The 24,184-nt window shown below is 39.3% G+C and overlaps 1 protein-coding gene across 2 annotated transcripts in view; it reads left to right on the top strand.

Moving 5' to 3' along the window:
* Positions 1 to 21,433, top strand: part of SRP68 (signal recognition particle 68) — a 73,756-nt gene extending 52,323 nt beyond the window's left edge. Inside the window, exons 14-16 of one of the 2 annotated variants that reach the window (XM_021002633.2) lie at positions 651 to 726; positions 2,622 to 2,674; positions 20,447 to 21,433. In XM_021002633.2, coding sequence (XP_020858292.1) covers positions 651 to 726; positions 2,622 to 2,674; positions 20,447 to 20,563 — 246 coding nt within the window. In that variant the 3' untranslated portion in view covers positions 20,564 to 21,433. Of the gene's footprint in view, positions 1 to 650; positions 727 to 2,621; positions 2,675 to 4,454; positions 6,619 to 20,446 lie in introns of those variants that run through there. The other variant, XM_021002632.2, reaches the window with a different exon arrangement.
* Positions 21,434 to 24,184: the final 2,751 nt, after the last annotated feature.

Here is a 24,184-nt window from a genome sequence, read left to right as displayed (position 1 = left end):
AGTAAGAGTCCAGTGTGGGCTGAAGAGGAAATGGGGCTTTGGAGGTCTCTGCTATGCACAGAAGCAGACAGGTGGGAATAATTGTGATATATCTCTAGGGCAGAAAGGAGAATGGCCTCACTAGACTGCAGAGGAGTAATAGGAGATAACAGTAGATAGAGAAAATGGGGCTTTCCAAGCCAGGTAGAAGAATTTGAACATAAAACGCCCCTGATTAAGAATTTGTACCGCTTGCTGATTGTCTTTTGAACCACATTAAGATTAGTGTTTTCGGAAGGCTAATCTGGCAATAATATGTAGAATAGGTTAGAAAAAGGTGGTGGGAAATTTAAGGTTTGGGAATGGGAAGATAAAGGGGGACAGTTTAATGTATTTGCTTTATTCTAGCTCTCACTAGATTCTTTATTTCTACAACCAAAAGAAGTAAGACAGGAAGAAAAATGGTATTGATTAGCCCATTGCCCTCTCCACATGAAAGAGATTATAATTGTAAATAGTAAAATTCTTTGAAGACATTAAATGAAAGAAAATTAAATTATGTTATTTCTAAGTAGTGCCCATTCTGGCTTGTTTTATCTGCCATACTATAGTATTTCGTTTCATTAACCCTCCTCTTACCATGGACTAATGTTTTCTAAAATATTATATAGGAGCTGCCCGATGTCCAGGAGCTGATCACTCAGGTGAAATCAGAAAAATACTCTCTACAAGCAGCTGCTATCTTAGGTAAGCTTCATATTTCTCAAAGATTGTATTACAAAGTCTGTACTCTTCCTTTCTCTGCCCTTTTTCTTTCCATACTGTATCAGTGTTGCCTCCTTGTTCTTCCTCTAAGCTGCTTTTGGAAGGTGGTAACTTACAGCTTAAGAATTTCTCGCTGGCGATTTGTTGAAACTATTTGAATGTTCTAACTCTTGACTCTTCCCTGTTGAGCACTAAGCCAGATGATTTAAAACAAGTGTTTTTAAGCTTTTTTTGTGTTATAGACCCCTTCTCAGAATAATACTTTTAACTATATAAAATAAATAATATAGTAATTGCAGCATATGTATATAGCCTGTCAATATTACCTCATTTGATCCTTGCAACAGTCCTGGGAGGCAGGTGCTGTTATTGTTATTATGTTATTATTAAACTAAAGCTGACAGTAGTTAAGTAACTTGCCTGTAGTCACAGAGCTGGTAAGTGAGTGACTAAGGTCAGTTTGAACTCAGGTCTTTCTGACTCCAAGTCCAGTACTCCATCCACTGTACCGCCGAGTTGCCTCAAGATACAAAGAAAACTAATTATACTGAAATACAGCTGTCAAAGTATTCAAGAAATCAAAACAAAAAACCAAGCCTGGACCCTAGGCTAAGAACCCCTAATTTAGAAGGATGAGGAGAGAACTTGTTATGCTGATTTGTCTCATTCATTTAATAAACATTTATTAAGCTACTTATTTTGTTAGTATCACACCCCCACCCAGGCTGTTCCCATCAATTCACACCTGCAAGTTAAGTTCCCAGAAGGACAACTGCTATGTCAGGTATTCTGTGGTTCTGTACTCCTGCAACCGGAGCTCGAGAGCTTTCACCAGTAAGCCAACCAGGAAATGCGATTAGCCCAAAGTAAAGGCATTCACTAAGATGGCATAGTAGGAAGAGTACCTACAGAGTATATCCCACTGATAACACGGCCTCTGGGAAGACCGGACACAAACGTAGAGAGCAGGGGTATTGAAGCATACTTGTAGGGAACACATGGCCAAGGTAACTCCGATCTCTTATTGCAGGATGCCAGTTACCCTTTCTCTTGTGATGTGGTTCTCAAGTTGCTTCCCTCTGGTTTTAGTGGCTCAGTTGAGCTTCTTGGGTCTGCTTCTATCTGCAGCTTGGCTGTTGATTGCTGGAACCAGTTCTTTATTGAATCCATAGTCACCTCCTCTGCTGCCAGAGACCTCAGCCCTTGAAGCCACTTTCTGCCTGGAATGCTGCCTTTCTATATTTGTCTCTCTGGAGAGCTTGTCTTTCTGTTCCCTGCCTTGAATCAGTGGCTCTCAGAATTAAGACTATCTCCAGGGTTTGGATTTTTCAAAGCCTCTAAGGATGTAGCCAGTCTTTTTCCAGCCAGTGGCCAGCTGCCTGCCCTTCCAGTTGAAAGTTCCTTCAGGACCTTTAGACATGTTGTTGAACTTTGTTAGCAAATTAACCACTGGTTACCTCTTCTAGGGGTCCCTACTTTCTGTGATTTCAACTAACTGGAAGGTAGGGAGGGAGCTAGGGAACCAAATCCTTCCCACTATATTAGAGATGGAAGAGATACAAAGATAAGTCTAATAATTTTTTCAAACAAATGCTAGTTTCCCTTGGGCTAAATATATTTCCAGGTTTTGTCTTTATCTGTCCCAAAAGTAGAGCAAGGCCTTGGAGTACCAAAGGCTTATTGCCTTGGCCACATTTGTTCCCTTCATGTGTGCCTCGCTGTCAGAAGTTGGGCCAACACATCCCACATAGCAGATAGCCTCTTATCTCAGGATTTAGGACTATGAGCTGTCTTACATACATAAATGCCTTGGGTCTGTCTTGTATGTATAACCTGTGCACTTTCAAGTTTTATATGTTCCTCTCTGAATCTTTCAGATACAAATGACCCTCATGAAACAGAATGTCCTTCCCAAGTCAAGGACAATAAGGTAAGTCTAGGCTTTGATACTCTGGGAGGAGCAGTGACAGTCCAGACTTATGAGACTAGCTACTTACTAAGTAGTACTAAAATACAAGGTGTCGTTTTGTCACCCTTCACCAGAAGCTCTTAAATATTATTTCTATAATGCACATTTATTAAGTCTCTAGGCCAGTGTTCTCTAAGCTTTTTTTAATTGCACATACTTAACAGTAAAAATTTTGGGGCATGCACTTCCAATATATGCATCTTTGTTTATAAATTACATACCTGTACTAACATACATTGTAAGAAATAAAGGTAGAAATGAAAAGGAATGTGATAAAGATTAAATAAATATTTTTAAATTTTTATCAGTACAGAAACTTGTTGAAATATTAATATTTATTGATATCTTGTTCGTTATTACTTAATTGATATTATAGTGAGCAATGCTATTGAATATGCTTCGTTGTTTTCAGAAAAATCTCTGATTTCCTGGTGAATAGAGTAAACCTGTAAATATTATTCAGTTAATTTGATCATTGTATTCATCATGAGAATGAATTTTTTTTTTCTTCAATTGAAAGATAATTGATACAGTGCCTGGCACATAGTAGGTAATACTTGTTGATTGATTCATTGAATATATTCAGATGAACAGAACAGCTTTCATGGTTCTCCCTGTGTTCTCACACACAATGCAAAAACAATAAGCAAATTGTCTCTTATTTCAACTCAGCAGAAAATTTACAGTATAAAATCTATTCTTTCTTTACATAATTATGCTTAATGAATGTTGTCATGCCCAATTTCCTATCCACTTTTGGATATTTTAATTGTTTTTGTTTGAGTGTGAAAGATGGCAGGAAGGCCAGCATAACTGGGCTGTAGAGTGAAGAAATTTGGTGGATATACACACACACACACACACACACACACACAGCTGGAAAGGTATATGGGGGCCACAGTGTGAAGGGCTTTAAATTCTAAACAGCACAGTTTATATTTGATCTCAGAGGCAAGAAGGAGCCACTGGAGCTTATTGAACAAAGTAGGGAAACTAAATAGGATATTACAGTAATCCAGGCAAAGGTGATAAGAGCTACATCCCTGGTTGTATGAATGGAGAGGGATGGATGGATGGGTGGAAATGAGAGACACTGTAGAGATTTGGCAGTTGCTTGGCTATTTGGGATGAATGAAAATGAGTTGCCATGGATGACACCAAGGATGTGAACCTGTATGACTAAAAGAATAGTGATGCCTTCAACAGAAATAGGAAATGGGAAAGTTTGGAAGAGAGGTAGGTTTTGGGGAAAGATAATGTAATGAGATCTGCAGTGTTGATCATAACTCAGCCATGTGTGTTTATCCTTTTCAAATCACTTTGTACTGCCCCAAAGCTCAAAGCCTGCCAAAGCTGTAAGGTAATAGTAGGAGGACAGGGAGAGGACATTCTGGTTGGAGGGAGGAATTTCCCCAGTGACAGCTATGTGGGATCGTGGTTAGGCTATGACTGGCCTTCAGGCTGACCCTCCATTTCACAGAAGGGAAGAGGCTGACTAATTGTACAGTAGAGGGAAGGAATAGAGTTGAATGATAATTGGTGAAGTGTAGATATTGAATTGGCTTGGCTGTTATGGGAGGGTTGGCTGTAAACCATCTTTCCACCCTAAATTATTTTTCAGACCTCTTGAGTTCATGCCAGGACCCTCATTTTGAAGACCATTGCTCTAGACTACTTAAAAATGAGATGTCAGTTGCTCTTCATAATAACACCTAGGATTTAATTTTTGTTTGATTTTCAGCCTCTTGTTGAACGATTTGACACTTTTTACCTGGATCCTTCTCTCGTCAGCAAGCAAGCCAACCTCGTTCACTTCCCACCAGGATTCAAACCTATCCCTTGCAAGCCCTTGTTCTTTGATCTGGCCCTCAATCATGTGGCTTTCCCACCCCTAGAGGACAAGGTGGAACAGAAGACCAAGAGTGGCCTGACTGGATATATTAAGGGCATTTTTGGATTCAGGAGCTAATTAATATTATACAATAATATACAATATACAATACAAGAATTTATATTCTTATTCTGTTTTGTGAGAAAGCTTCAGAATATTAAATTCAGGTCTGAAATTGCCCAGGGTGGAGGTCTTCCCTATGTCCTCTGTGTGTATGCACTTGCATACTTAACCAGTGTGTTAGAGGGAAACCATACTCTTTTCCTGATCAGTGTGTGTGAGTTTATTGTTTCCCCTAAGACCTGGGTAGGGGGCAATGCCATTCTATCCCATGAAACTCTTGAAGCTTATATTTCAGTCAGCGATGCATTCAGGGAGAGTACATACCAGTCATGGACCACACCTAGAATCATATTTTTCACATCAGTAAAATGGATTTTAAACCAACCTGTCATTCCTATGGGGATAATTGTTGAGCATCTAGAATCCTCGGATGACATTTATCATTACTATGAAAATGTATAAAATGTTGGTCCTGCCTTACTTCTCATCCCCAACTCAGTTATAAAGAGCTGTAGCATAAGAAAGGATCTTTATTTTTAAATATGTTCTGAAATGACTAAACCAAGCCTTGTATTGAAAGGCAAAGGTAGTGGACACCATAATACATTTTTATATAATCTGATTTAATGTTTAGTCGTATCTTCCTGAGATTAAACCTTGCTACTACCTTGATTTTTCCTTCTGGGGTGATACCCTATTATATGTCTACCCTATCAAGGCCTACCTGGTAATTTTGCTATTGATGATGCTAGACAAGGATATATTAAAGGAGCCATCTTTAAAAAGAAAAATTCTATCTTGGCATTTCTAAAGACAACTTATTGTTGTATTTGTCAATGTTCTTCCTCACCCTTCCATTTTTAAATGGAGTTTCTTGCCTTGTCCAGTTCAACGTTCACACCAGAATTTCTCCTTTACCTCTTAATGTCACAGTAAGTTGCTCTGAATTTAATTTTATTGTCATAAGAATTAGAATTTTTAATGAGCCCGTGGCAAGGGCTTGTGCTACTGTGTTTAGTATTAAAAAAAGTCAAGAAAATAGATTTAGCACAGGAGCATTCTCTCCAGATATCCTAGTTAGCCTTTCACATAGTGTCACTGGATATCAAACGGATTTGTTGTAAGAGGCTAAGTCAGCCAAATATAAATGTATATACATCTCCTTATCGCATACAGTTAAGTTGTTCCTGTGGTTGGCTTTGTTGTGAATGGATTCAGGATCAGCGTTCTGCATAGAGCTGTTCGTATTGATCCCTGGACTGTTTTATACAATGACATTTTAGAAACCAAACAGAATGCTTCCACTGGGATAGGAAATGGGGAATTAAATTTTCTGGTATTAGGAATTTGACATGCACTTTGCCCTAAGTGGGGTGACTTTCGTGTTCCTTTGATTCTTTGTCTTCTAACCACTCTAGTACCATCAACTGTAGGGTTTCACACACCAAAAACCTTCCATATCCCAAAGTGGGGAAAAGAGTGGGGGATGGGGGGAGGAAGAGAAACAATTCAGTCTCAGTTTATATTTTTAAAACAGATGCCTACATCTGCTGGTGTTAATTTTCATTTTAATTAAATCTGTGAGATGTACAGTTTGGGTGAAGGGGAACAGGGTTCCCAAGTAAGCAAGATTTAATCTGAAGGAGCAGAGGTTAGCTGCTGTCTTTTAATTTTAATTTATCAAGTAATAAAATTTTAAGCACATCATTTTGGGAAGGTAATGATTTATCCCAATCTGTCCTTCTTAATGTTATTTCTGTTTAGGAAAATGTTGAGTTGAGTCAGCTGATGTTTTGGCCCAGCTGCTCTCTGAATGCTGTGCCTCTTGGCCTTTTCCTCCTTCCATGTACCTTGTTTTCATGTCCTGTCTCCTTTTCCAGTTTTGCATTAAATCAAGTGAGAGTTCTTTGTTTCCCTGTTTAAAATAAAGCATTGATCTGGTTGAGTTCTCTTCCTGGTTGCCCGATGCTGTGCTTTTCTCCGTTAGCTGTGAAGCACCAAACTGTCTAGCCTCCAGCAGACTACTGGGTGCAGGAGCTGCTTGGACACTTCCACTTTGGAGTTTCATATCTTAAGATCACAGCTTAGCATCGAGGCCTTCCAGCAAACAACATCATGCCTGAACTTGAAGGTTGTATCTGTCCTCCTGAAAACTGATGACCATTAGCCTCCCTGAAAAGAAAACTACCTCAGGTTTGGCCTGCTCACTTTAGTAATTTAGTGTTTCTTCCCCTTCAGATATGAATTTCTAGTATCTTCATTATCACTAAATTTAATTTAAAAACTAGTAGGGGCAGCTAGGTGGTGCATTGGAAAGTACCAGCCCTGGAATCAGGAGCACCTGAGTTCAAATCTGGCCTCGGATACTTACTAGCTGCGTAGCCCTGGGCAAGTTACTTAACCTCGATTGCCTTTTAAAAAAAAAGTCTAAAACCCCAAACTGATTGAAAAATTTCTTGTAGAATATAGAACAAATTCAATCCAATGAACATTTTGGAAAGCTTGAAATACCAGAGGCCCAGGAAAATATCCAAAGATAGGGCAGCTAGGTGGCACAGTGGATAGAGCGGATTCAGGAGGACTTAAGTTCAAATGCAGCCTAGACACATAACACTTACTAGCTATGTGACCTTGGGCAACTCACTTAACCCCATTGCCTATCCTAAAAAAAAGAAAAAACAAAAATATCCAAAGATAGAAAAGACATGTACTGGCTATAGCTACAGAGGAATAAAAAACACATTTGTCTCTAAAATATTTCCATTTTCACTCTTACCTTACTATTGATTGGAGAAATGCAAATTAAAACAATTCTGAGGTACTATCTCATACCTATTAGATTGGCTAATAGGACAGAAAAGGCAAATGAAAAATGTTGGAGGGGATGTGGGGGAAATGAGACATTAATGCACTGTTGGTGGAATTGTGAACTGATGTAACCATTATGTAGAGCAATTTGGAACTGTGCCCAAAGGTCTATAAATCCATGCATATCCTTTGATCTAGCAATACCACTACTAGATCTGTATCACAAAAGAGATTAAAAAAAGAAAAGGACCTATATGTACAAAAATATTGATAGCGGCTCTTTTCTGGGGGCAAAGAATCAGAAATGGAAGGGATGGCCATTAACTGGAGAATGGCTGAACAAGTTGTGGTATGTGATTATGATGGAATACTGTTGTATTATACGAAATGATGGACAAGATGCTCTCAAGAAAACCTGGAAAGACTTGCACGGACTAGTGTAAAGTGAAATATACTATGTATAAAGTAACAGCAATATTGTAAGATGATCAGTTGTGAACGACTTAGTTATTCTCAGCAATATAATGATCCAAGACAACTCTAAAAGACTTAGGATAAAAAATGCTATCCATCCCCAGAGAAAGAACTGATGGTGTCTGAATATAGGTTGAAGCATAAAATATTTTAATTTTCAGAACGAAATTAATGGAAGAATCCCTCCCATGGAAACAAGAAAAATCTAGGATCTCAATCTCAGAGAAGCCTTTTTGATGCATGGGAGACCACATTTGTGCTGCATACTTGTGGATGGCATACATTTCAATAAGTGAAAGACATGGAAGCTGGTTATCATTGCCAGTATATTACTGAGTGCAGAGCTGCCCAGCACAGCGTATGCTAGGGGCCACAGAGCGTAGAGGTCTTGATTAAACAGGATCTGAAGTAGATAAAAGCAAAGACTAAACAGATCTGAAACCAAAGATTATGATTGAAGGGGAGAAAAATTAATACAACATCAGTTATTGATGATTATCATGGGAACTTTTTTCCCTTGACATTAAGCTATTGAGAATTACTATAATCAGAGTTTTTCAGATGCTGTCAATGAACTGCTTTGACATATTAGTTGTTCCATACTGTGGCAAACTCGTTGTGATTTGGCAGATTGTGTTGTCCACATTTCAAGACAGATGGCTTTATTCGTACCAGTTCTCATGCCCCAGAAGGCTGGGCTTTATAACCTTAATTTAAAAATATGCCATGTTGCCCTTGGAGGTCTCATTCCTCCCAAAGGCACTTTGTCCAGAAGCAGTGCTTTTAAGAGAGAGACAGGTAAGGCCATAGAGCTAAGCATAGTCAACCATTGTCTCTGTTTGGTAGGGATGGGTTATAGCAAGCAAAGGTATGAATAACCTAGAAATCACCAAATAGTTAGTCTTGAAGTCTTGAAATTGTTTCATGTCTTGTATCCCATTTGTGCCTGAGAAGTTTTCCTCTTATAGTCACTGGAAAGCTTTAGATGATGCTTCTGTGCTGTTCTACCAAGTTTTCATTATGTACAATCTTTATTTTGACCCCTTCACTGTGGAGTCCTCTGGTTGGTTCCCCCTTTCAGCTCTGACCTTGGGTCAAATTGTCCAGGCATAGCCCTGATTGTTGGACTTGTTCCTTAAAAAGGAATTAAGAAGAGGCTGCTAACTAGTTTCCATCCTCATGTCACTGTGTTGAGATCTGCCTTTCTGCACCCTAGATCTCAGTGGCTCTCTGGCCAAGGGTCATCCCTGCCCTCAAGTAGTTTCCCTTGCCTTCCCATCCTCACTGGGGAAGGAGCCACAATATGGGAGTGATTGTCCAGTAGGGCCCTGGCTATTTTGAGTGAGATCATTAGAATAACGTGTAAGTCCAGCAGGCTCCCCCTCTTAACATATCTTAATTATGTTCAAAATGTCTAGTTCAAACTCCTAGAAATAAGGATAGATCAAGTGGGCCCTAAAAAGGAAAAAAAAAACGAACACATTAACTGAATTTCCTACTCTTCCTCTGCTGAAGTTGAGGAGATAGGGGGAAAGGTGAAGTTTTGATTTTTTAAAATTGTTTTGATGTGTATTTTAGCGTATATCCCATTAATCTTCTCTGAATTTGCTCTCAAACCTTGGCTGCTTCAGATTTTCTCATTCCTTGTCTTGGGGCCTTATGAGCTTAAATTTTCTTTCCATCTCAAATAGAATTACCTTGGAGCTACTCTGATATTACCTTAGTCTGAAAGCCTTAGCCAGCAACTTCTGGGCTGCAGTCCTCACAAAGAGAGGCACTAAAGCCTAGAAAAAATGTAATTTTCCTGGGAATTTGGGGACAAGTACTATAAACTTACCAGGGTTGAAATGCTCCCTTTCTTGGGGATAAAGGGAAGAAGCAGCATAGTTTAAACAAGGTACAAGGAAACTTTGGGAGCCCACCTCTGATATACTTACTTTTACTATGCTGCAGGTGGTTTTTGTGCAAGCCACTTAGGGTTCAATCATGCCAGAAAGGTGACTCACTCTCACAGGTCCAGTCTGTACTCGTGCTCAGTTTTGGTAGGAGAAAGTAGCACCTCCCTCAACCCAGTGAGAGGACAATGTGCTTGTAGCAGACTGGCCAGCAGGCCTTCCCTTTCTCCTCCTCCCTCTCTCTCTCTCTCTTTCCCTCTCCCACCTAGTTTACCTCCCCATTCCCTGTAAGTGTCTAGTTGGGTTCAGATCCTTGTGTAAGTTTAGAAGGTACAGAGCAACATGATGGTTTTCTCAGTTCTGTTTGAAGAGAGAGGGCTCCGTGTTGAGTTGGTGGGCAAACCACAGTTCCTTTGGCTTTTGTCTTCTGATTTTCCCAGGGCAACACTAGATTTCTCTATACCACTTCCCTGGCTGGGCCCAGAGCCAAAGAACATTCCAAACTTGTCCTCCCTAAAACTGCCTTGCAGATTCTTCTTGACTGTTTCAGGGAGGGGACGCCCAGTTAACTCCTACCTGGCAGCAAATTACTTTCAGTTCAACAAATATTTGTTTTCTCTCCTCCCCCCTAAAAAAAAAATGGGGTAAAAAACCTCTTATAATAAATATGCATAGTCAAGCAAAACAAATACCCACATTGGTTATGTGCAGAAATGTCTCTCATTCTGTGTATTGAGTCCATCATCTCCCTGTCAGGAGATGGGTAGCATGCTTTATCATCTGTCCTCTGAAACCGTGGTCATGGCATTGATGGGAGTTTTTAGTCTTTCAAAAGTTTTAACTTCACTGTGCACATTGTTGTCCTGGTTTTGTTCACTTTGCATCAATCCATACAAGTCTTTCCAGGTTGCTCTGAAACCTTCCCTTTTGTGATTTTTCACAGCTTGATATCATTCTGTTAAAATATTACCATAATCAGTTGTCATTCCCCAATTGATGATGGGCACTCCCTTGGTTCCCAGTCTTTGCCACTACAAAAAGAGCTTCTATAGGTATCTTTGTACACGTGGGCCCTTTTCTATTTAATGTCTTCAGGGTATAAGGCTAGCAATGGTATTGCTAAGTCAAGGTTTATTAACTTTGAGAGCATAGTTCCAAATTGCTTTCTAGAATAGCTGGACCAATTCACAGTTCCACCAGTTGTGCACTAATGAGCCTGTATTTCCACAGCTCCTCTAACATGTAACATTTTCCTCTTCTGTCAGCTTTGCCAGCATGATGGGTGTGAGATGGGACTGAAGGGTCACTGAGTTAATTCGAGTTTCTTTAGTAGTGGTTTGAAGCATTCTTAAATAGTAAATTGGTTCTTTTTCTCAAACACTTTAGGTGACCTGGAGAGCCTCCTCCCTTCAGAGCCACCTTGGAGCTTCCATACTTTTCAGTCCAGTGTGCTGAAGGAGCAAGCACCCTTAAGGGTTCAGAGGAAATAATCTTTGAGGGAAGTACATGGTCATTAGCGACCTTTGTACCTAAACAGAGAGTGATTTTCCTGACATGGCGACAGTCTATAGCATGTTAAAGGTTACTGGTACTTATGAGAATTCTGGAAGCTTGGTACTTATCTGCTACCATAGCAGAAGTGGTATTTACCTTTGCTATAGATGCCAATTTCCTGAGAAGGATAATGAAACATGAATGGAACCACTTCTCTTCAGCAAGGCTTTACAAAGAAAGGGGACAAAGATCAGCCTTTGTACTAGATCTCATCCATTCCACCTCTGTGCTCCCAATTCTTCTTATTCAGTCACTAACACACCGGCCGCCTCTGCCATTTCCCCACAAGGCCTGGGTTAGGGAGGAAGGAGTGTATGTCTGAAGGTTAGCTGACCCTGCCAGTGTGGAGACAGAGAAAGGTGCTCGATGGCTGGTCCCCACTGGGGAATCACCTCTCCTGGCCTACGTGGATGCGTCTGAAAGTGAGTTGGCTGAGTAGTGCTGGTGGACTACAAACCCTCAAATCATAAATAAACCAAGTTATAAGGTCTGCCATCAGCAGGGAGTTCAGCTCAGGAAGTAATGCCACCCTTGTTAGCAAGACCATCTAAATGCCGTCATTGCCTCTGATCAGAGTGCTGTCCCATACTCGCCATAACAGTTATGGAAGCCCAGTTCTCTGCTTGGCGTTTAAAGCCCCTCACAACCTGGCCCCCCTCTTCCCTTTCTGACCTTGTTATGCATAACTCCCTTCTTTTACATTCCAGCCAAACCTCCCTTTGTGTCCTGTGAGCATCTGGGTCTCTCAGATACGACCCTTCCTGACATAGCATACCCCATCGCCTCTCTGCACCTTTGCCCCAGCTGTCTCCCAGACCTAGAGTGGCACTCTTTCCCACCTCACTCCTGATTCTTAGAATCCCTTGTTTACTTTGAAACTCAGCTTAAGCATCCCCCTTTACGCGGTGCCTGTCTTGATTATCCAAACACCAAGAAAAGGACTGTCTTACGTCTGTTTTGAAAATACAGTGGCCTTGAATTCCCTGTTCTGCTGTAGGATGCCATTGCTAGTGGGTATGAGAGGAGGAAAAAAAAACCATCTTCCTGTCTTGCTGAACTTGGCCAGAAGGGCAAGGGAATAGATGAAAAGCAAGTCCTTGGAGCTCCAACCTTCCACCAGAGCTAACTGTGGAACTCACGGCAGAGTTGGGGTAGGCCCGAGAGCCTCAGCCGGTGGCTAGTTGTTGGAAGTTCCCCTAAACCCATTGGCTAACAGTTGTTGGCCAGATGTTATTAGGTTGTTCAGGAACCAATTTGATCAAGGCCTGCCCAGTTCCACATCCTTTACACTTGGATTTTGTCTGTAAACTTTTGGAAATTTCAATTACTGCTCTTCCTTAGTGGGGCAGTTAGGTGGTTTAGTAGAGTGCTGGGCCTGGAGTCAAGAACTGAGTTCAAATCCAGCCTCTGACACTCACTAGCTTTATGACCCTGGGTAAGTCACTGAACTATTTGTATGATCCTGGGTATATTACCTCATCTGTATAATGAAGGTCATAATAGCACCTACCTCCAAGGGTTGTGAGGATCAGATGAAAAAACATAAAGAGCTTAGTACAATGCCTGGCACATAAAAACACTATATAAATGTTAACTGTTATTATTACTATTGTTGTTCTCTATGATATCGAGGATTATGGGTGTGAACAGGCAGTTTTTCCCATCTTTTTGTTTAAATATATTTTTGTTAAACTTGTAAGATATTTGTATGCATACCTATACGTGCATAGATACATGTGTCATGTATACATACACACATATTTGTGTGTACATAGGCACTGTTTCCCTGTCTCGCTCAGACTGGGAAGCGCAATGGCCACTCACATTCCAATCTTACTGCTGATTGGCAGGAAGTTTTTACCTGCTCCAGGTAGGATAACTCCCCACACATACACATACTTGGTTCAGACATCCAATAGGATCTTGCCCTACTGAAGCTTAGCACTCCCAAACTCAAGCAGTCTCCTAGTAATAGCTATGTGCCACCACGCCTTGCCCAAAGAATATATTCAAACCATACTATTTTTGGTTTACGAAATCCCTTGTTAAGAGTCCATGATCCCTGTGGTCCAACAGTCCAAGTCAATGCTCAAGTACCACTGACTTGGCCTGCTATTCACTCAAGTCAATTTTTTGTTTAATCATCCCTTGACCTCTGTAGTTAACTGAGAAAAGCTTAATTTGTTCACCTATGGCTTCGAGTTTCCTGCTCCAGGTTTTGTAATCCTTGGTGATCCTTTTTAGGTTCTTCTGACAGTAACACTTGTGCTCATGTAAATCCTCAGAAGTGATTACAAATGCACTCTATCAAACATTCAAAGAACAAATAACTCCAGTGTTACATAAAGAGTTGGCAAAAATAGAGAAAGAAGGCATTTACCAAATTTCTTCTGTGAGACAGATTTGGTCCTGATAACCAAATTAGAGAGAAAGCAACCAATAAGCATTTATTAAGCACTTATTATGTTCCAGTTAATGTGGCATGAGCTGAAGATACTCAGAGCCAAAAGTGAAGGTGTCTGACCTCAAGAAGCTTACGTTCTAAAGGTGTAGACAAATATATGCTGAATAAGACTGTAACCCTTGGTACCAGTCAGGTACTGATCTCTGCCAAGGAAAAACAACCCTGGATGCTACCTGGGTAACAGTCCTTAACCAAGGAGAGCTACTTGCCAGAGATGAAGCCTGTGTGTCTGGTCGGACTTCTGGGGGTTGTTCCACAAACAAAAGGAAGGTTGTGTTTTAAAGGGACAGGTTGGTTTTCTCCCTATTCTGAGAGAATGAATATCCGAAATATAACTGAATGCTAGAAATTGTCATCCTGGACAGACATAATTGTTTTCTCCATCCCTTGAGAGAGAGTCTATTATGAGATCAAATTCTGTAACTCTGAGGGGAGGGCAGTGAACTGGAGTGGCTGGAGGAAAGAGCTTAGTTTCTTTTCCTCCTCGTTGTTTGGAGGGAAGTGCTTTAGTGATGCTGGCTTTGGCAACATCCACCAAAAAAAAAAAAATGAGACTGGGTGTTGTAGCTTTGGGTGTAGTGGCCAAACCTCTGATCATGAAATGGTACAGTAAGACAGGCCTTGGAGTCAGGAGGACCTGAGTTCAAATCCGACTTCAGACACTTGACACTTACTAGCTGTGTGACCCCGGCCAAGTCACTTAGTCTCAATTGCCTTACCAAAAAGAAAAAAAAAGCTGGTACAAAACAGTGTCCCCAAAACCTGGGGTGCATTCTCACAACTATACACAATGTCCATGGGGAGAGTAATGAGGCCCATTTGTAGAAAACCTATAGGAACCAGGAAAGGAATATCTGTGTCCTGGAAATCCTTTTCTCCTTTTAGGGAGTCCTCACAATGTTTCCCTTAAATGTAGCTCTCTTCTGGGCTCAGAGGCCCTGTGCCTTTCTTCCTAGAGCCCATAGATAGCATTTCTCTCTGCCACAAAGAAGAGTGACTGTCACTCTCCCTGGCTGTCACTCTCCCTTGCCCCATGTGTCCTCGACATGTCTTTGCTCCACATGATGCCTTAACATGATGGATACTACTACTGGCTCTGCTGCCCTGACTGCTGATGTAACCTCCAGATATTCTAAATTCACCAGGTCTTCAAGACACTTCCATCTTGAGATACTCAGCCTAAGATCACACAAAGAGAAATAGGCAGCTGCCTGCTCATAACTGCCATGACCAGGTCAATTCTGGATCAGTAGCTAAGTAGCGGAGTTCTTGTCATCACATAGTAAAGACCCCTCAGTCATACAAGACCTAATTTAGGAAGTAGGCTCTCAAAGTTCTACATGATGGGCTGGAGCCAGGAAAAGAATATTTGAGTATGCTGTGTGAAACCCACAAGGTAAGGCAAATCCACACATGACCCATGCCCATTGCAGAAGAATCTACTGAGAGTTAAAGATAGAGGAGGCAGGAGTGTTTTTAGACAGCAGAGAAGGATGCATTATAGAAAGAGGTTGGAGTGTATGGGTGATAGTGGTAATAATTGGCTGGAGAAGACGGAAAAGGATGGGATCAAGAGAATATATAGAAGTTGTCTTTGTTGAGAAGTGCCACCTCTGCGTCAAAGATAGGAGAAAAGGAAGAAATGGTGAAGGGTGATGATTAGGAGGAAGAATTCAAAGATGAGAAGGGGAGAAGAGGGAGTTCTTGGCAGAGAAAGAAAAAAGTATAGACATCTGAATGTACCAATATCTTAATGAATATTGATACAAAAATGTTGAATAAAACATTGTTAAAGAAGGCGTATTCAGAGACAGCTAGGTGGTACAAGTGGATAGAGCTCTAGCCTTGGAGTCAGAAGGACCCGAGTTCAAATCCAGCCTCAGGCACTCGACACTTATAGCTGTAAGACCCTGGGCAAGTAACTTACCCCTGGTTGCCTCACCAAAAAAAAAGCAAAAAAAAAAAAAAGGCATATTCGAAAGATTATCCATCAATATCAGCCTGAGTATAGACCAAGTCTTCAGGATTAGTTCAACATTAGGAAAACTATAAGTATAATAGACACCAAAAAAAAATCACGTTCTGTCAATAGACACAGAAATAATTTTTAACTAAATACGTATGTGCTAAAAAAAAAAAACCAAAACACTAAAACATAGTAATAAACAAGTCTTTCCTTAATATGGTAAATATTACGTGAAACCAAAACCTAGCATTATCTGTAATGGAGAAACACTAGAAGATAATCCAACAAGATAGCAGGTAAAGCAAAGTAGTAGTGTTGCTACAATTTGATATAGTTCTGGAAATGCCAACGACAGCAGATACAGTTCTATAACAAAAAATATATATATAAGCAAAGAGGAAACAAAATTAGTTATTTTTTAGATATATGATAATTCACTTAAAAAACGATTCAAATAAAAAATCGTTAAAATGATAACTTTAGCAAAGTAGCAGAATATAAAATAAACCCATAGAATAATCAGCCTTTCTATTCATGTGTATGTATGAATTTTCTATGTATAGAAAAGTGGGCTACCTTCCCACATGTAGCATGGGATTGTCTGTGTAGCTTAAAAGGAAGCAAAATAGCCATCTCTAGCCTCTTCTCCCCAACCCCCTTCTCCAAAGGAGGTTTTTATTCCTGCCAGGAGGAGGAGCAGGAAGCTGGGGCTAGAGACTAGTCCCTTCTCCCCAGAGAGAAGGTGCACCAGGCCAAAATTATACCTATCTACTCCCTATGATATTGTCATTTTAGGAGAAAAGATCAGATTCAATCTAACTTTTGATCACTGTCATCGAAAGCAAGGAGGTCTCCAAGCTTTATATCCAAAACTTGTCTCCTTTCCCACCAAATACCAGTTCCACAATGAACATACATAATAAATAACAAAGAAATCCACTTATCAAATCGTGGCAAAACAGAAATCAGAGAAGGTGTATATAGAAGACTATAGACCAGACAATACAGAGTGGAGGAGCTCTCCCGTTGAGAATGAGGTAAGCCAGCTCAACCAAGAGAAAGTCCTAAATCTCACCCAAGGGGAAACTACCCAAAGTCTCTAACAAACTAGGGAGAGAGACATGATGGAGACTGCCAGCTCCTTTTATGTCTTCCCAGAATCTTTTCCTTCAGCAACCTGAAGTGAAGTTGGCCTCTCCCATCTTCCTTCTCAAAGCTGGAAGCCAGAAGTGCCCAAAGTGATTTTAAGTTTGCAGAAGAATGGACAAGAACTGCAGCTTTCTCACTCACAACAACTCCATTTCACTCCAGGGCATTCATCTCTACCAATAAGGAGAGAATGCTATGCCAATGGGCTTTGAGATGGGGATTACATACATACTAACAAAACCAAGCAGGAGAAGACAGAAAAAGAAATTCCATTAAAAATAACCACAGGGTTATAAAATATCTGGGAATCCACATACCAATATATCCTTGAGACTTTTATGAATATAATTTCAAAATAGTTTTTGCAGAAATAAAAGACAAATAATTAGATACTAAGTTCCATTCTTGACCCATGCCAATATAATAATAATACATTAATTTACAGATAGAATGACATATCAATCAAGTACCAAAGAGTTGTTTTATAGAGTTAGACAAAATAATAACAAATTTCAACTGGAGGGTCAAGAATATTAAGGGAAATAATGAAAAAGAGAAGGCATGAAGAGGATCTAGCATTACCAGATCTCAAGCTATGCTATGAAGTAGTAATCTTCAGAACTACTTGGTACTGGTTAAAAGTTGACCAATGGAACAGATTAGGTAAAAAAGATATAGTAGCAATCAAACTTACTGCCATGGTGTTCAATAAACTCAAAAATGTCACCTGCTAGTGTAAGGATTCTCTAGTTGACGTAAATTGCTGGGAAAACTGGAAATTAGTCTGGTAGAAATTACAGCTAGACCGACTTATGCCATGTGGTATAATCTCCTAATGCATAAACAACCTAAAGGTCATAACATAACATAGACAAGAAAGGAAGGGGGAATATAAATCATCAGAGAAGATAAAATGGACAATTCTGATTATATAAAATTGAAAAGTTTGAGTGCAAAGAAAAATATTAATAAAAGAAAAATAAAATGGGAAATGATTTTTGTAGTGATTTTTGCTAATAAAGGTCTGGTATACAATATTTGTAGGAAATTAATAAAGTATTTAAGAGGTGTTTCTGAAAAAAAGAAAACAAGCTATGAACAGCTGTGTGGGGAAAAAATGCTTCAAGCCTCTAATAAGAGAAATTCTCATTTTAAAAGTCCTGAGGTTCCACTTCACATTCATCAGATTGGAAAAGATGACGAAAAAGAGGAAACTGGGTGTATGACACTAGATGAATCATTTATGCTGTCAATGCTGTAGACCCAAAGACGCTAAGTTTTTTTAAAAGGTGCCAGTCTGCATTGCTAGAAGGAATTTCCTCAGCTTGTAATTCACCCTATACCAATCCCTATTCTATGTGCTAGGCACTGGAGTTACAGATGAGAAAGCAAGGCAGTCTTTGCTATCAAGGAGCTCACATTCATTGGTGCAGACTTATGGCGGGGAAGTTGGATTCCCTCTCCTTAGAATTTGCAATGAGAGAGGATTACATAAGTGTAAAGGCAGCAGGCATCTCATGAACTTCGATTCTTTCTGAGTGAGGCAGGGGAAATTGAAGGGGAAATGTAAATGAAGTAAACCGAAATGTGGATGGAGACAAGAAGAGGGAAGAGAAAACTTTAAGGAGAGGATGGAGTCAAAGAGGGAGTGGTCACAAGTAAAAAAAAAAACCCTTCAGCTATGGAGGGCTGATTACAAAGCTGCAAGGAAAGGTGAGAGAGAGAGGGAGAAAAGAGGAGGAGGAGGAGTTTGAAGTTTGGTGAGGAAGGGGAGGAAAGAGGTTTGGACTGAGAGAGTTCAAGTATAGATAGATTATTATTACATGGATCCAACTATAGGTAGATCATTCCTTTTCTTTCCCCATTTTCTTGTTCCCTGTAAAGAGGAGGTGGGGGACAAAGAGAAGAAACGTATGACATGATGGAGTTAAAAATGGATGGAGTTAAAAATAAACCTAACAACCAAAATGATGAAAATTAATGGGATTCATTTGTTATTGTTGTTGTTCGTCCTTGATTCTTGAAGGGGAACAGTGACATCATGAGGGTGATATCTTGTCTTGCTTGTGAACTGGATTTAAGTGAGGCAGAGCTGTGCAAAGTGGTCAGCCTTACTCTCTTTTCCAGAGATCATCCAAGTCCAGTGGCAGGACAAAAGTCAAGGTGACTGGTGATGGCCCAGCATGCAATGGGTGACCTTGGTCTTTCTAAATTAAGGTCTTTCCCAGGTCTCAGTTTGTCTGAGTCAAGGCCCATTCAATGACTAAGGGCTAGGGAAGAATTGAGACCAAACAATTTACTCACAAAAGGGAGGAGGGTGGCAGAATGTATCAGAAAGCAAAACCCAACAATATTTGTTTACAAGAAACACTTAAAATGTAGAGATGCACACAGTTTAAATGAGGGGCTGGAGTAGAATCTGCATCAGGTGGATCCAAAATAGAAGCAATAGCCCTCATAAGCTCAGACAAGGCAACATTAAAATCAAACAGAGATGATGATAAAAGAAATAAAATAAAAGAGATAATGTTTAAAGATACCATCAATTATGAAATAATGTCAATACTAAATATATGTATATTGAATGGCAGAGCATTTAAGTCAGTAGTTATCCTTTTATGAGTCATGGACCCCTTTGGCTGTCTGGTGACATCTGTAGGACCCTTCTCAGAATGTGTTTTTTTTAATTTATAATTGTAGGAAAGGCTAAATCTCAACTAGAAGTTAATGAAAATAAAGATGAAATGTGTTTCCCAACCAACTCCACAGAAGTCTTGAAATCTAGTCATGGCTCTCTGGGAGATCTGTGGACCTCAGGTTAAGAATCTCTGATCGAAGTACTTAAAAGATAATCAAACTACAAGGAGAACTAGGCAGTATGTTGCACCTTAGAGCATGGTCCCGGAGTCACATAGTGGATGTGGCTAGAGTATATGTGTGAAGGGAAACACACTTAGGGAGTACCTATGGTCCAGGTACATGTGGGAAAAGAGCAATTCACATGTCTGATGCTGTAAGAAAACTGATGTCTTCTAGTAATGACATCAGTCTGCTTTCACCAGGCATTTCCCATTGGTCTTGTAGTCTTCACTATAAGCTGCTTGATAGAAGCATAGTCTTTGTTGGATATGGCTTGATTGGATAAATAATCTCTTCCAGGTTTTGCCTGTGTAGATGCATCGTCTCTGCTAGACATTGTCCTGCTGGATAGTCTCTATTAGATGTTAATCTGTCTGATGTATAGTGTTCACTACATGCTGCCCTTATTATTAAGGTAGCCTATTATGTTTACAATTTTCCTAATGTTGAGCCATCTCAACAATGCTCTCATAAACCCAACTTGTTCATAATGTATAATCTTTTAAATATATTACTGTAGCATCTTTGTTAATATCAATTTTTGCATTTATACTTATTAGGGATATTGGTCTATAATGTTCTCTCTCTGCTTTATCTCTCCCTGGTTTAGGTATTAGAACAATATTTGCTTCATAGAAGAATTTTGAAAAGATGCCTTCTTCCTTCTCTATTTTTGAAAAAAATTTTTTTAAAAAGGGTGGCACAGTGGATAGAGCACCGGCCCTGAAGTCAGGTGGACCTGAGTTCAAATCCAGCCTCAAACCAAACACTTGACACTTATTAGCTTGTGTGACCCTGGGCAAGTCGCTTAACCCCAATTGCTTTAAAAAAAAATGTGTATGCTATTATAATTACTTGCTTTTTGAATATATGATGTAATTAGACTGTAAACCCAGTTGATCCTGGGGTGTTTTTTTTCCATTTTGAAGATCCTTTTTGTTTGTCCAATTTCTTTTTTATGAAATTGAGTTATTCAAATTTGCTATTTCTGGCTCTGTTTATCTAGGTATTTAATTTTTTGGTAAATATTAATACTTTTCATTTAAGTTATCAGTTTTATTGCCATATGATTGGGCAAAATAGCTTCTATACTTTCTCCACTATTCCTTCTCAATTGTTGTGAATCTTCCTTTTTCATTTTTGACAATGGCAATTTGGTTTTCCACAACTTTGAAAAAATCAGATTATCTAAGTTTATTATTATTTATTTTATTAGTTTTTTTAAAAACTCCTAGTTTTATCAGTTCAAGTTTTCATTTTTAATTTTATTTCTGCTTCAATTTTCAGAATATAATTTTTATTTTGATTTTTTTACTTATTAAAAAATTTTAGAACAAATCACTGTTTTATTCTTTTTGTTGATTAAAATGTTTAGAGATATACATTTTCTCCTAAAGATTGTTTTCTCTGCATCCCAAAAGTTTTGATATGTTGTCTTATTACTTTTTAATAAAATTATCTACCATTTCTGTGTTCTTTGACCCACCCATTCTTTAGAATTAAATTACTTAGTCTCCATTTAATTTGAATGCTTTCTTCAAAGGCCTCTTATTCATATTTTAGTGTGTTATCATCAATAAAGAATATGTTTAATATTGCTGCTTGTATACATTTCTTTCTGAGGTTTTTGTGCCTTAGCACATTGATCATTGTGACACAAATGACAATTTTTTGCAAGGTGCCATACACAGATGGTACACACACACATATGTATATGTGTATCCCTTTTCTATTGATAATTGCCAGAGTTCTTTCATTTTATAAAAATTCTACTCAAGTCCCTAACTTCTTTCTTGTTTACCTTTTTTAATAAGATTTGTTTAGGTCTGAAAAGGATACATTGCAGTTTCTTTTAATATCAACTGGAATTTACTATACATACACTCATACACATACATAAACACTCTAATAAGAGAAATTCTAATTTTAAAAATCCTGAGGTTTCACTTCACATTCATCAAATTGGAGAAATGACCAAAAAAAGGAAACTGGGTGTATTATATATATATAGGGTGAAGTGTGGGTCTAAATAAATTTTTGCCAAACTTTTTTTTTTTCGTTTTAGCTAGGCAGTGGGGTTAAGTGACTTGCCCAGGGTCACATAGCTAATAAGAATTATGTATCTGAGACCAAATGTGAACTCAGGTCCTCCTGAATCCAGGGTCGGTGCTCTATTCACTGCACTTAGCTGCCCCTTGCCAAATGTCTTTCCAAGTTTTCCCAATGATTTTTATTGAATAATGATTTTTCCCCCCACTGTTTTATAATCTTGGAGCCAAACACTAGTCTTTTGTTTACCTTTGATTCTAATTCTGGATTTTCTGTTCTGTTCCATTAATGTATTTTACTATTTTTTTAAAATCCAGAACTAGATAATTTTGTCACTTCATAGTCAGTCAACTAGCATTTATTAAGCACTTCCTGGATGCTAGATACGGCGTGAAACACTGGGAATACAAAGAAAGGCAAAAAAATAGTCTCTTCTCTCAAGGTGTTTACAGTGTCTAATTAAGGGAACTACACTCAGACTGCTATATACAATGAAGATACCAAGAGGATAAATTGGGGACAAACTCTGAGGAAAGGCACTGCAGTACAAATTCCCCTTCATCAGCATTTTCCCACCATAATTCCCCTTCATATTCTTGCCTGTTTTTTCAAATGAACTCTATTTTTTTTATCCAATACTATGGATATACAGATATACAGAGGGTAGTATTGAATATATAAATACATCTGGCAAGTATTGGCATTTTTACAACCTTGGCTGTGCCTAGCCGTGTTCATGGGCCCCTTCATCTTCAGTGTCTTGCCCAGGACTGAGAGGCTTTCTAGTTGGCCTCTACCTGAACCACCTAAAGTGTGTAGTGGTTTATTTGGCAACAGAACTGGGACTAAAATCTGGGTCTTGACTTTCAGTCTTGGATCTGTTCTTCAATAGGGAAGACAGGATATTCTACCCTGCTATAGGCTTGGCAAAACATTTTTCTTTGTTTTAAAATTTTATTTAAAAATTTTTTTTCGTGAACAAAAATCCATTTTCTCTCTCATTTCTTTCTAATCCTAATTCTAACCCACCTCCCTCTAGTGAATAAAAGAAAAACAAAACCCTCGTAATAAATCTGCAGTCAAGCAAAACATATTCCCACAATGTAAGACTTTCCTCAAATGAGATGATACATCTACAACTCTTCGCTAACCTTAAAGTGTTATATGAATGCTATCTATCTATACATCTGTCTTCTCAGTTCACATAAGCATCAGCCTCATGTTTCTTCTTAGATGCATGGCCCATCAGATCTTCTTCAATGCAGTTCATAAAATCCAAATGTTATAGTTGGATGGGACTCTAGACATTATTTAGTCCAGCTCTTTTCTTGGGGGTGGAAGGTGGGGAAGAAGGGATGGTTATTAGGACCTATGATTTCATTGGTATAGAGAACTCCCAGCGGAAAAAAACCCTCTACCAATGCAAATTGGCGCCTGGCCTGCAATTTATAGTCAGGAGTTCCCTGGACAACTGAGATATTGAACGATTTGCCTGAGGGAACAGCCAGTATGAGTCAGAGGCAAGCCCTGAACCCAGATCTTCTCTCTGAGGCCAGCTCACCTAGAGATTGGCATTTCAGTTTCCTTGCAGAGCATCCAAACACAGATGCTCTCATTGAATTCTAGGTGGAATCAGGCCATGGTAATAGCTCTTATAGTACCATCTCTCTTTCTCCTTGCTTGCATTATAATATTAATAATAGCCATTATGTAAGGCTTTAAGGTTTGCTAAGTGTCCTACATATATTATTTCATTTGATTCTAGGTGAACCTGTGAGACATTTTCAATGCTGTTCTCAGGACCAGTTCTTGGATTGGTGTTTAGAGAGTCCAAGGATGGAAATAGCTGTGGGGTAGGGTCAGGGCAGAAGTTTATGTCTCCCCAGAGAAAAGCCTGGAACCTTTTGAAGCTCCTGGGCTGGTTCTGTATCAGCTAAGGGGGAGAGACAACTAGCACGGAGAAAACAAGACTTCAAATACATGAAGGGATGTCACAAGGAAGAGGGATTTGACCTGCTCTGATTGGTCCCAAAGGACAGAACAATGAACAATGGATGGAAATTGCAGAAATGTTGATTTCCACTCAAAACTCCTAACAGTTTACAGGCTGCCCAAAAGCATATGTTGACCTAGGTGGTGGAGGGGTTCTCCATTACTGGAGGTCTTCCATCAGCGGCTGTATGATAGTTTGTTAGGAATATTGTAGAGACATTTGATAGGGGTTGGACTGGGTGACCTCTGAGGACCTTCCGTCTTGGAGGATGGCTCTTTGGTAACATCGGTCATTGGAAGGTCTAGC

Source organism: Phascolarctos cinereus, unplaced genomic scaffold (genome assembly GCF_003287225.1).
Source record: "Phascolarctos cinereus isolate Bilbo 61053 unplaced genomic scaffold, phaCin_HiC Scaffold_5;HRSCAF=322, whole genome shotgun sequence".
NCBI lineage: Eukaryota > Metazoa > Chordata > Mammalia > Diprotodontia > Phascolarctidae > Phascolarctos > Phascolarctos cinereus.
The sequence above is the reverse complement of the archived record's forward strand: the minus strand, read 5'-3'. Positions and strand labels throughout refer to the sequence as shown.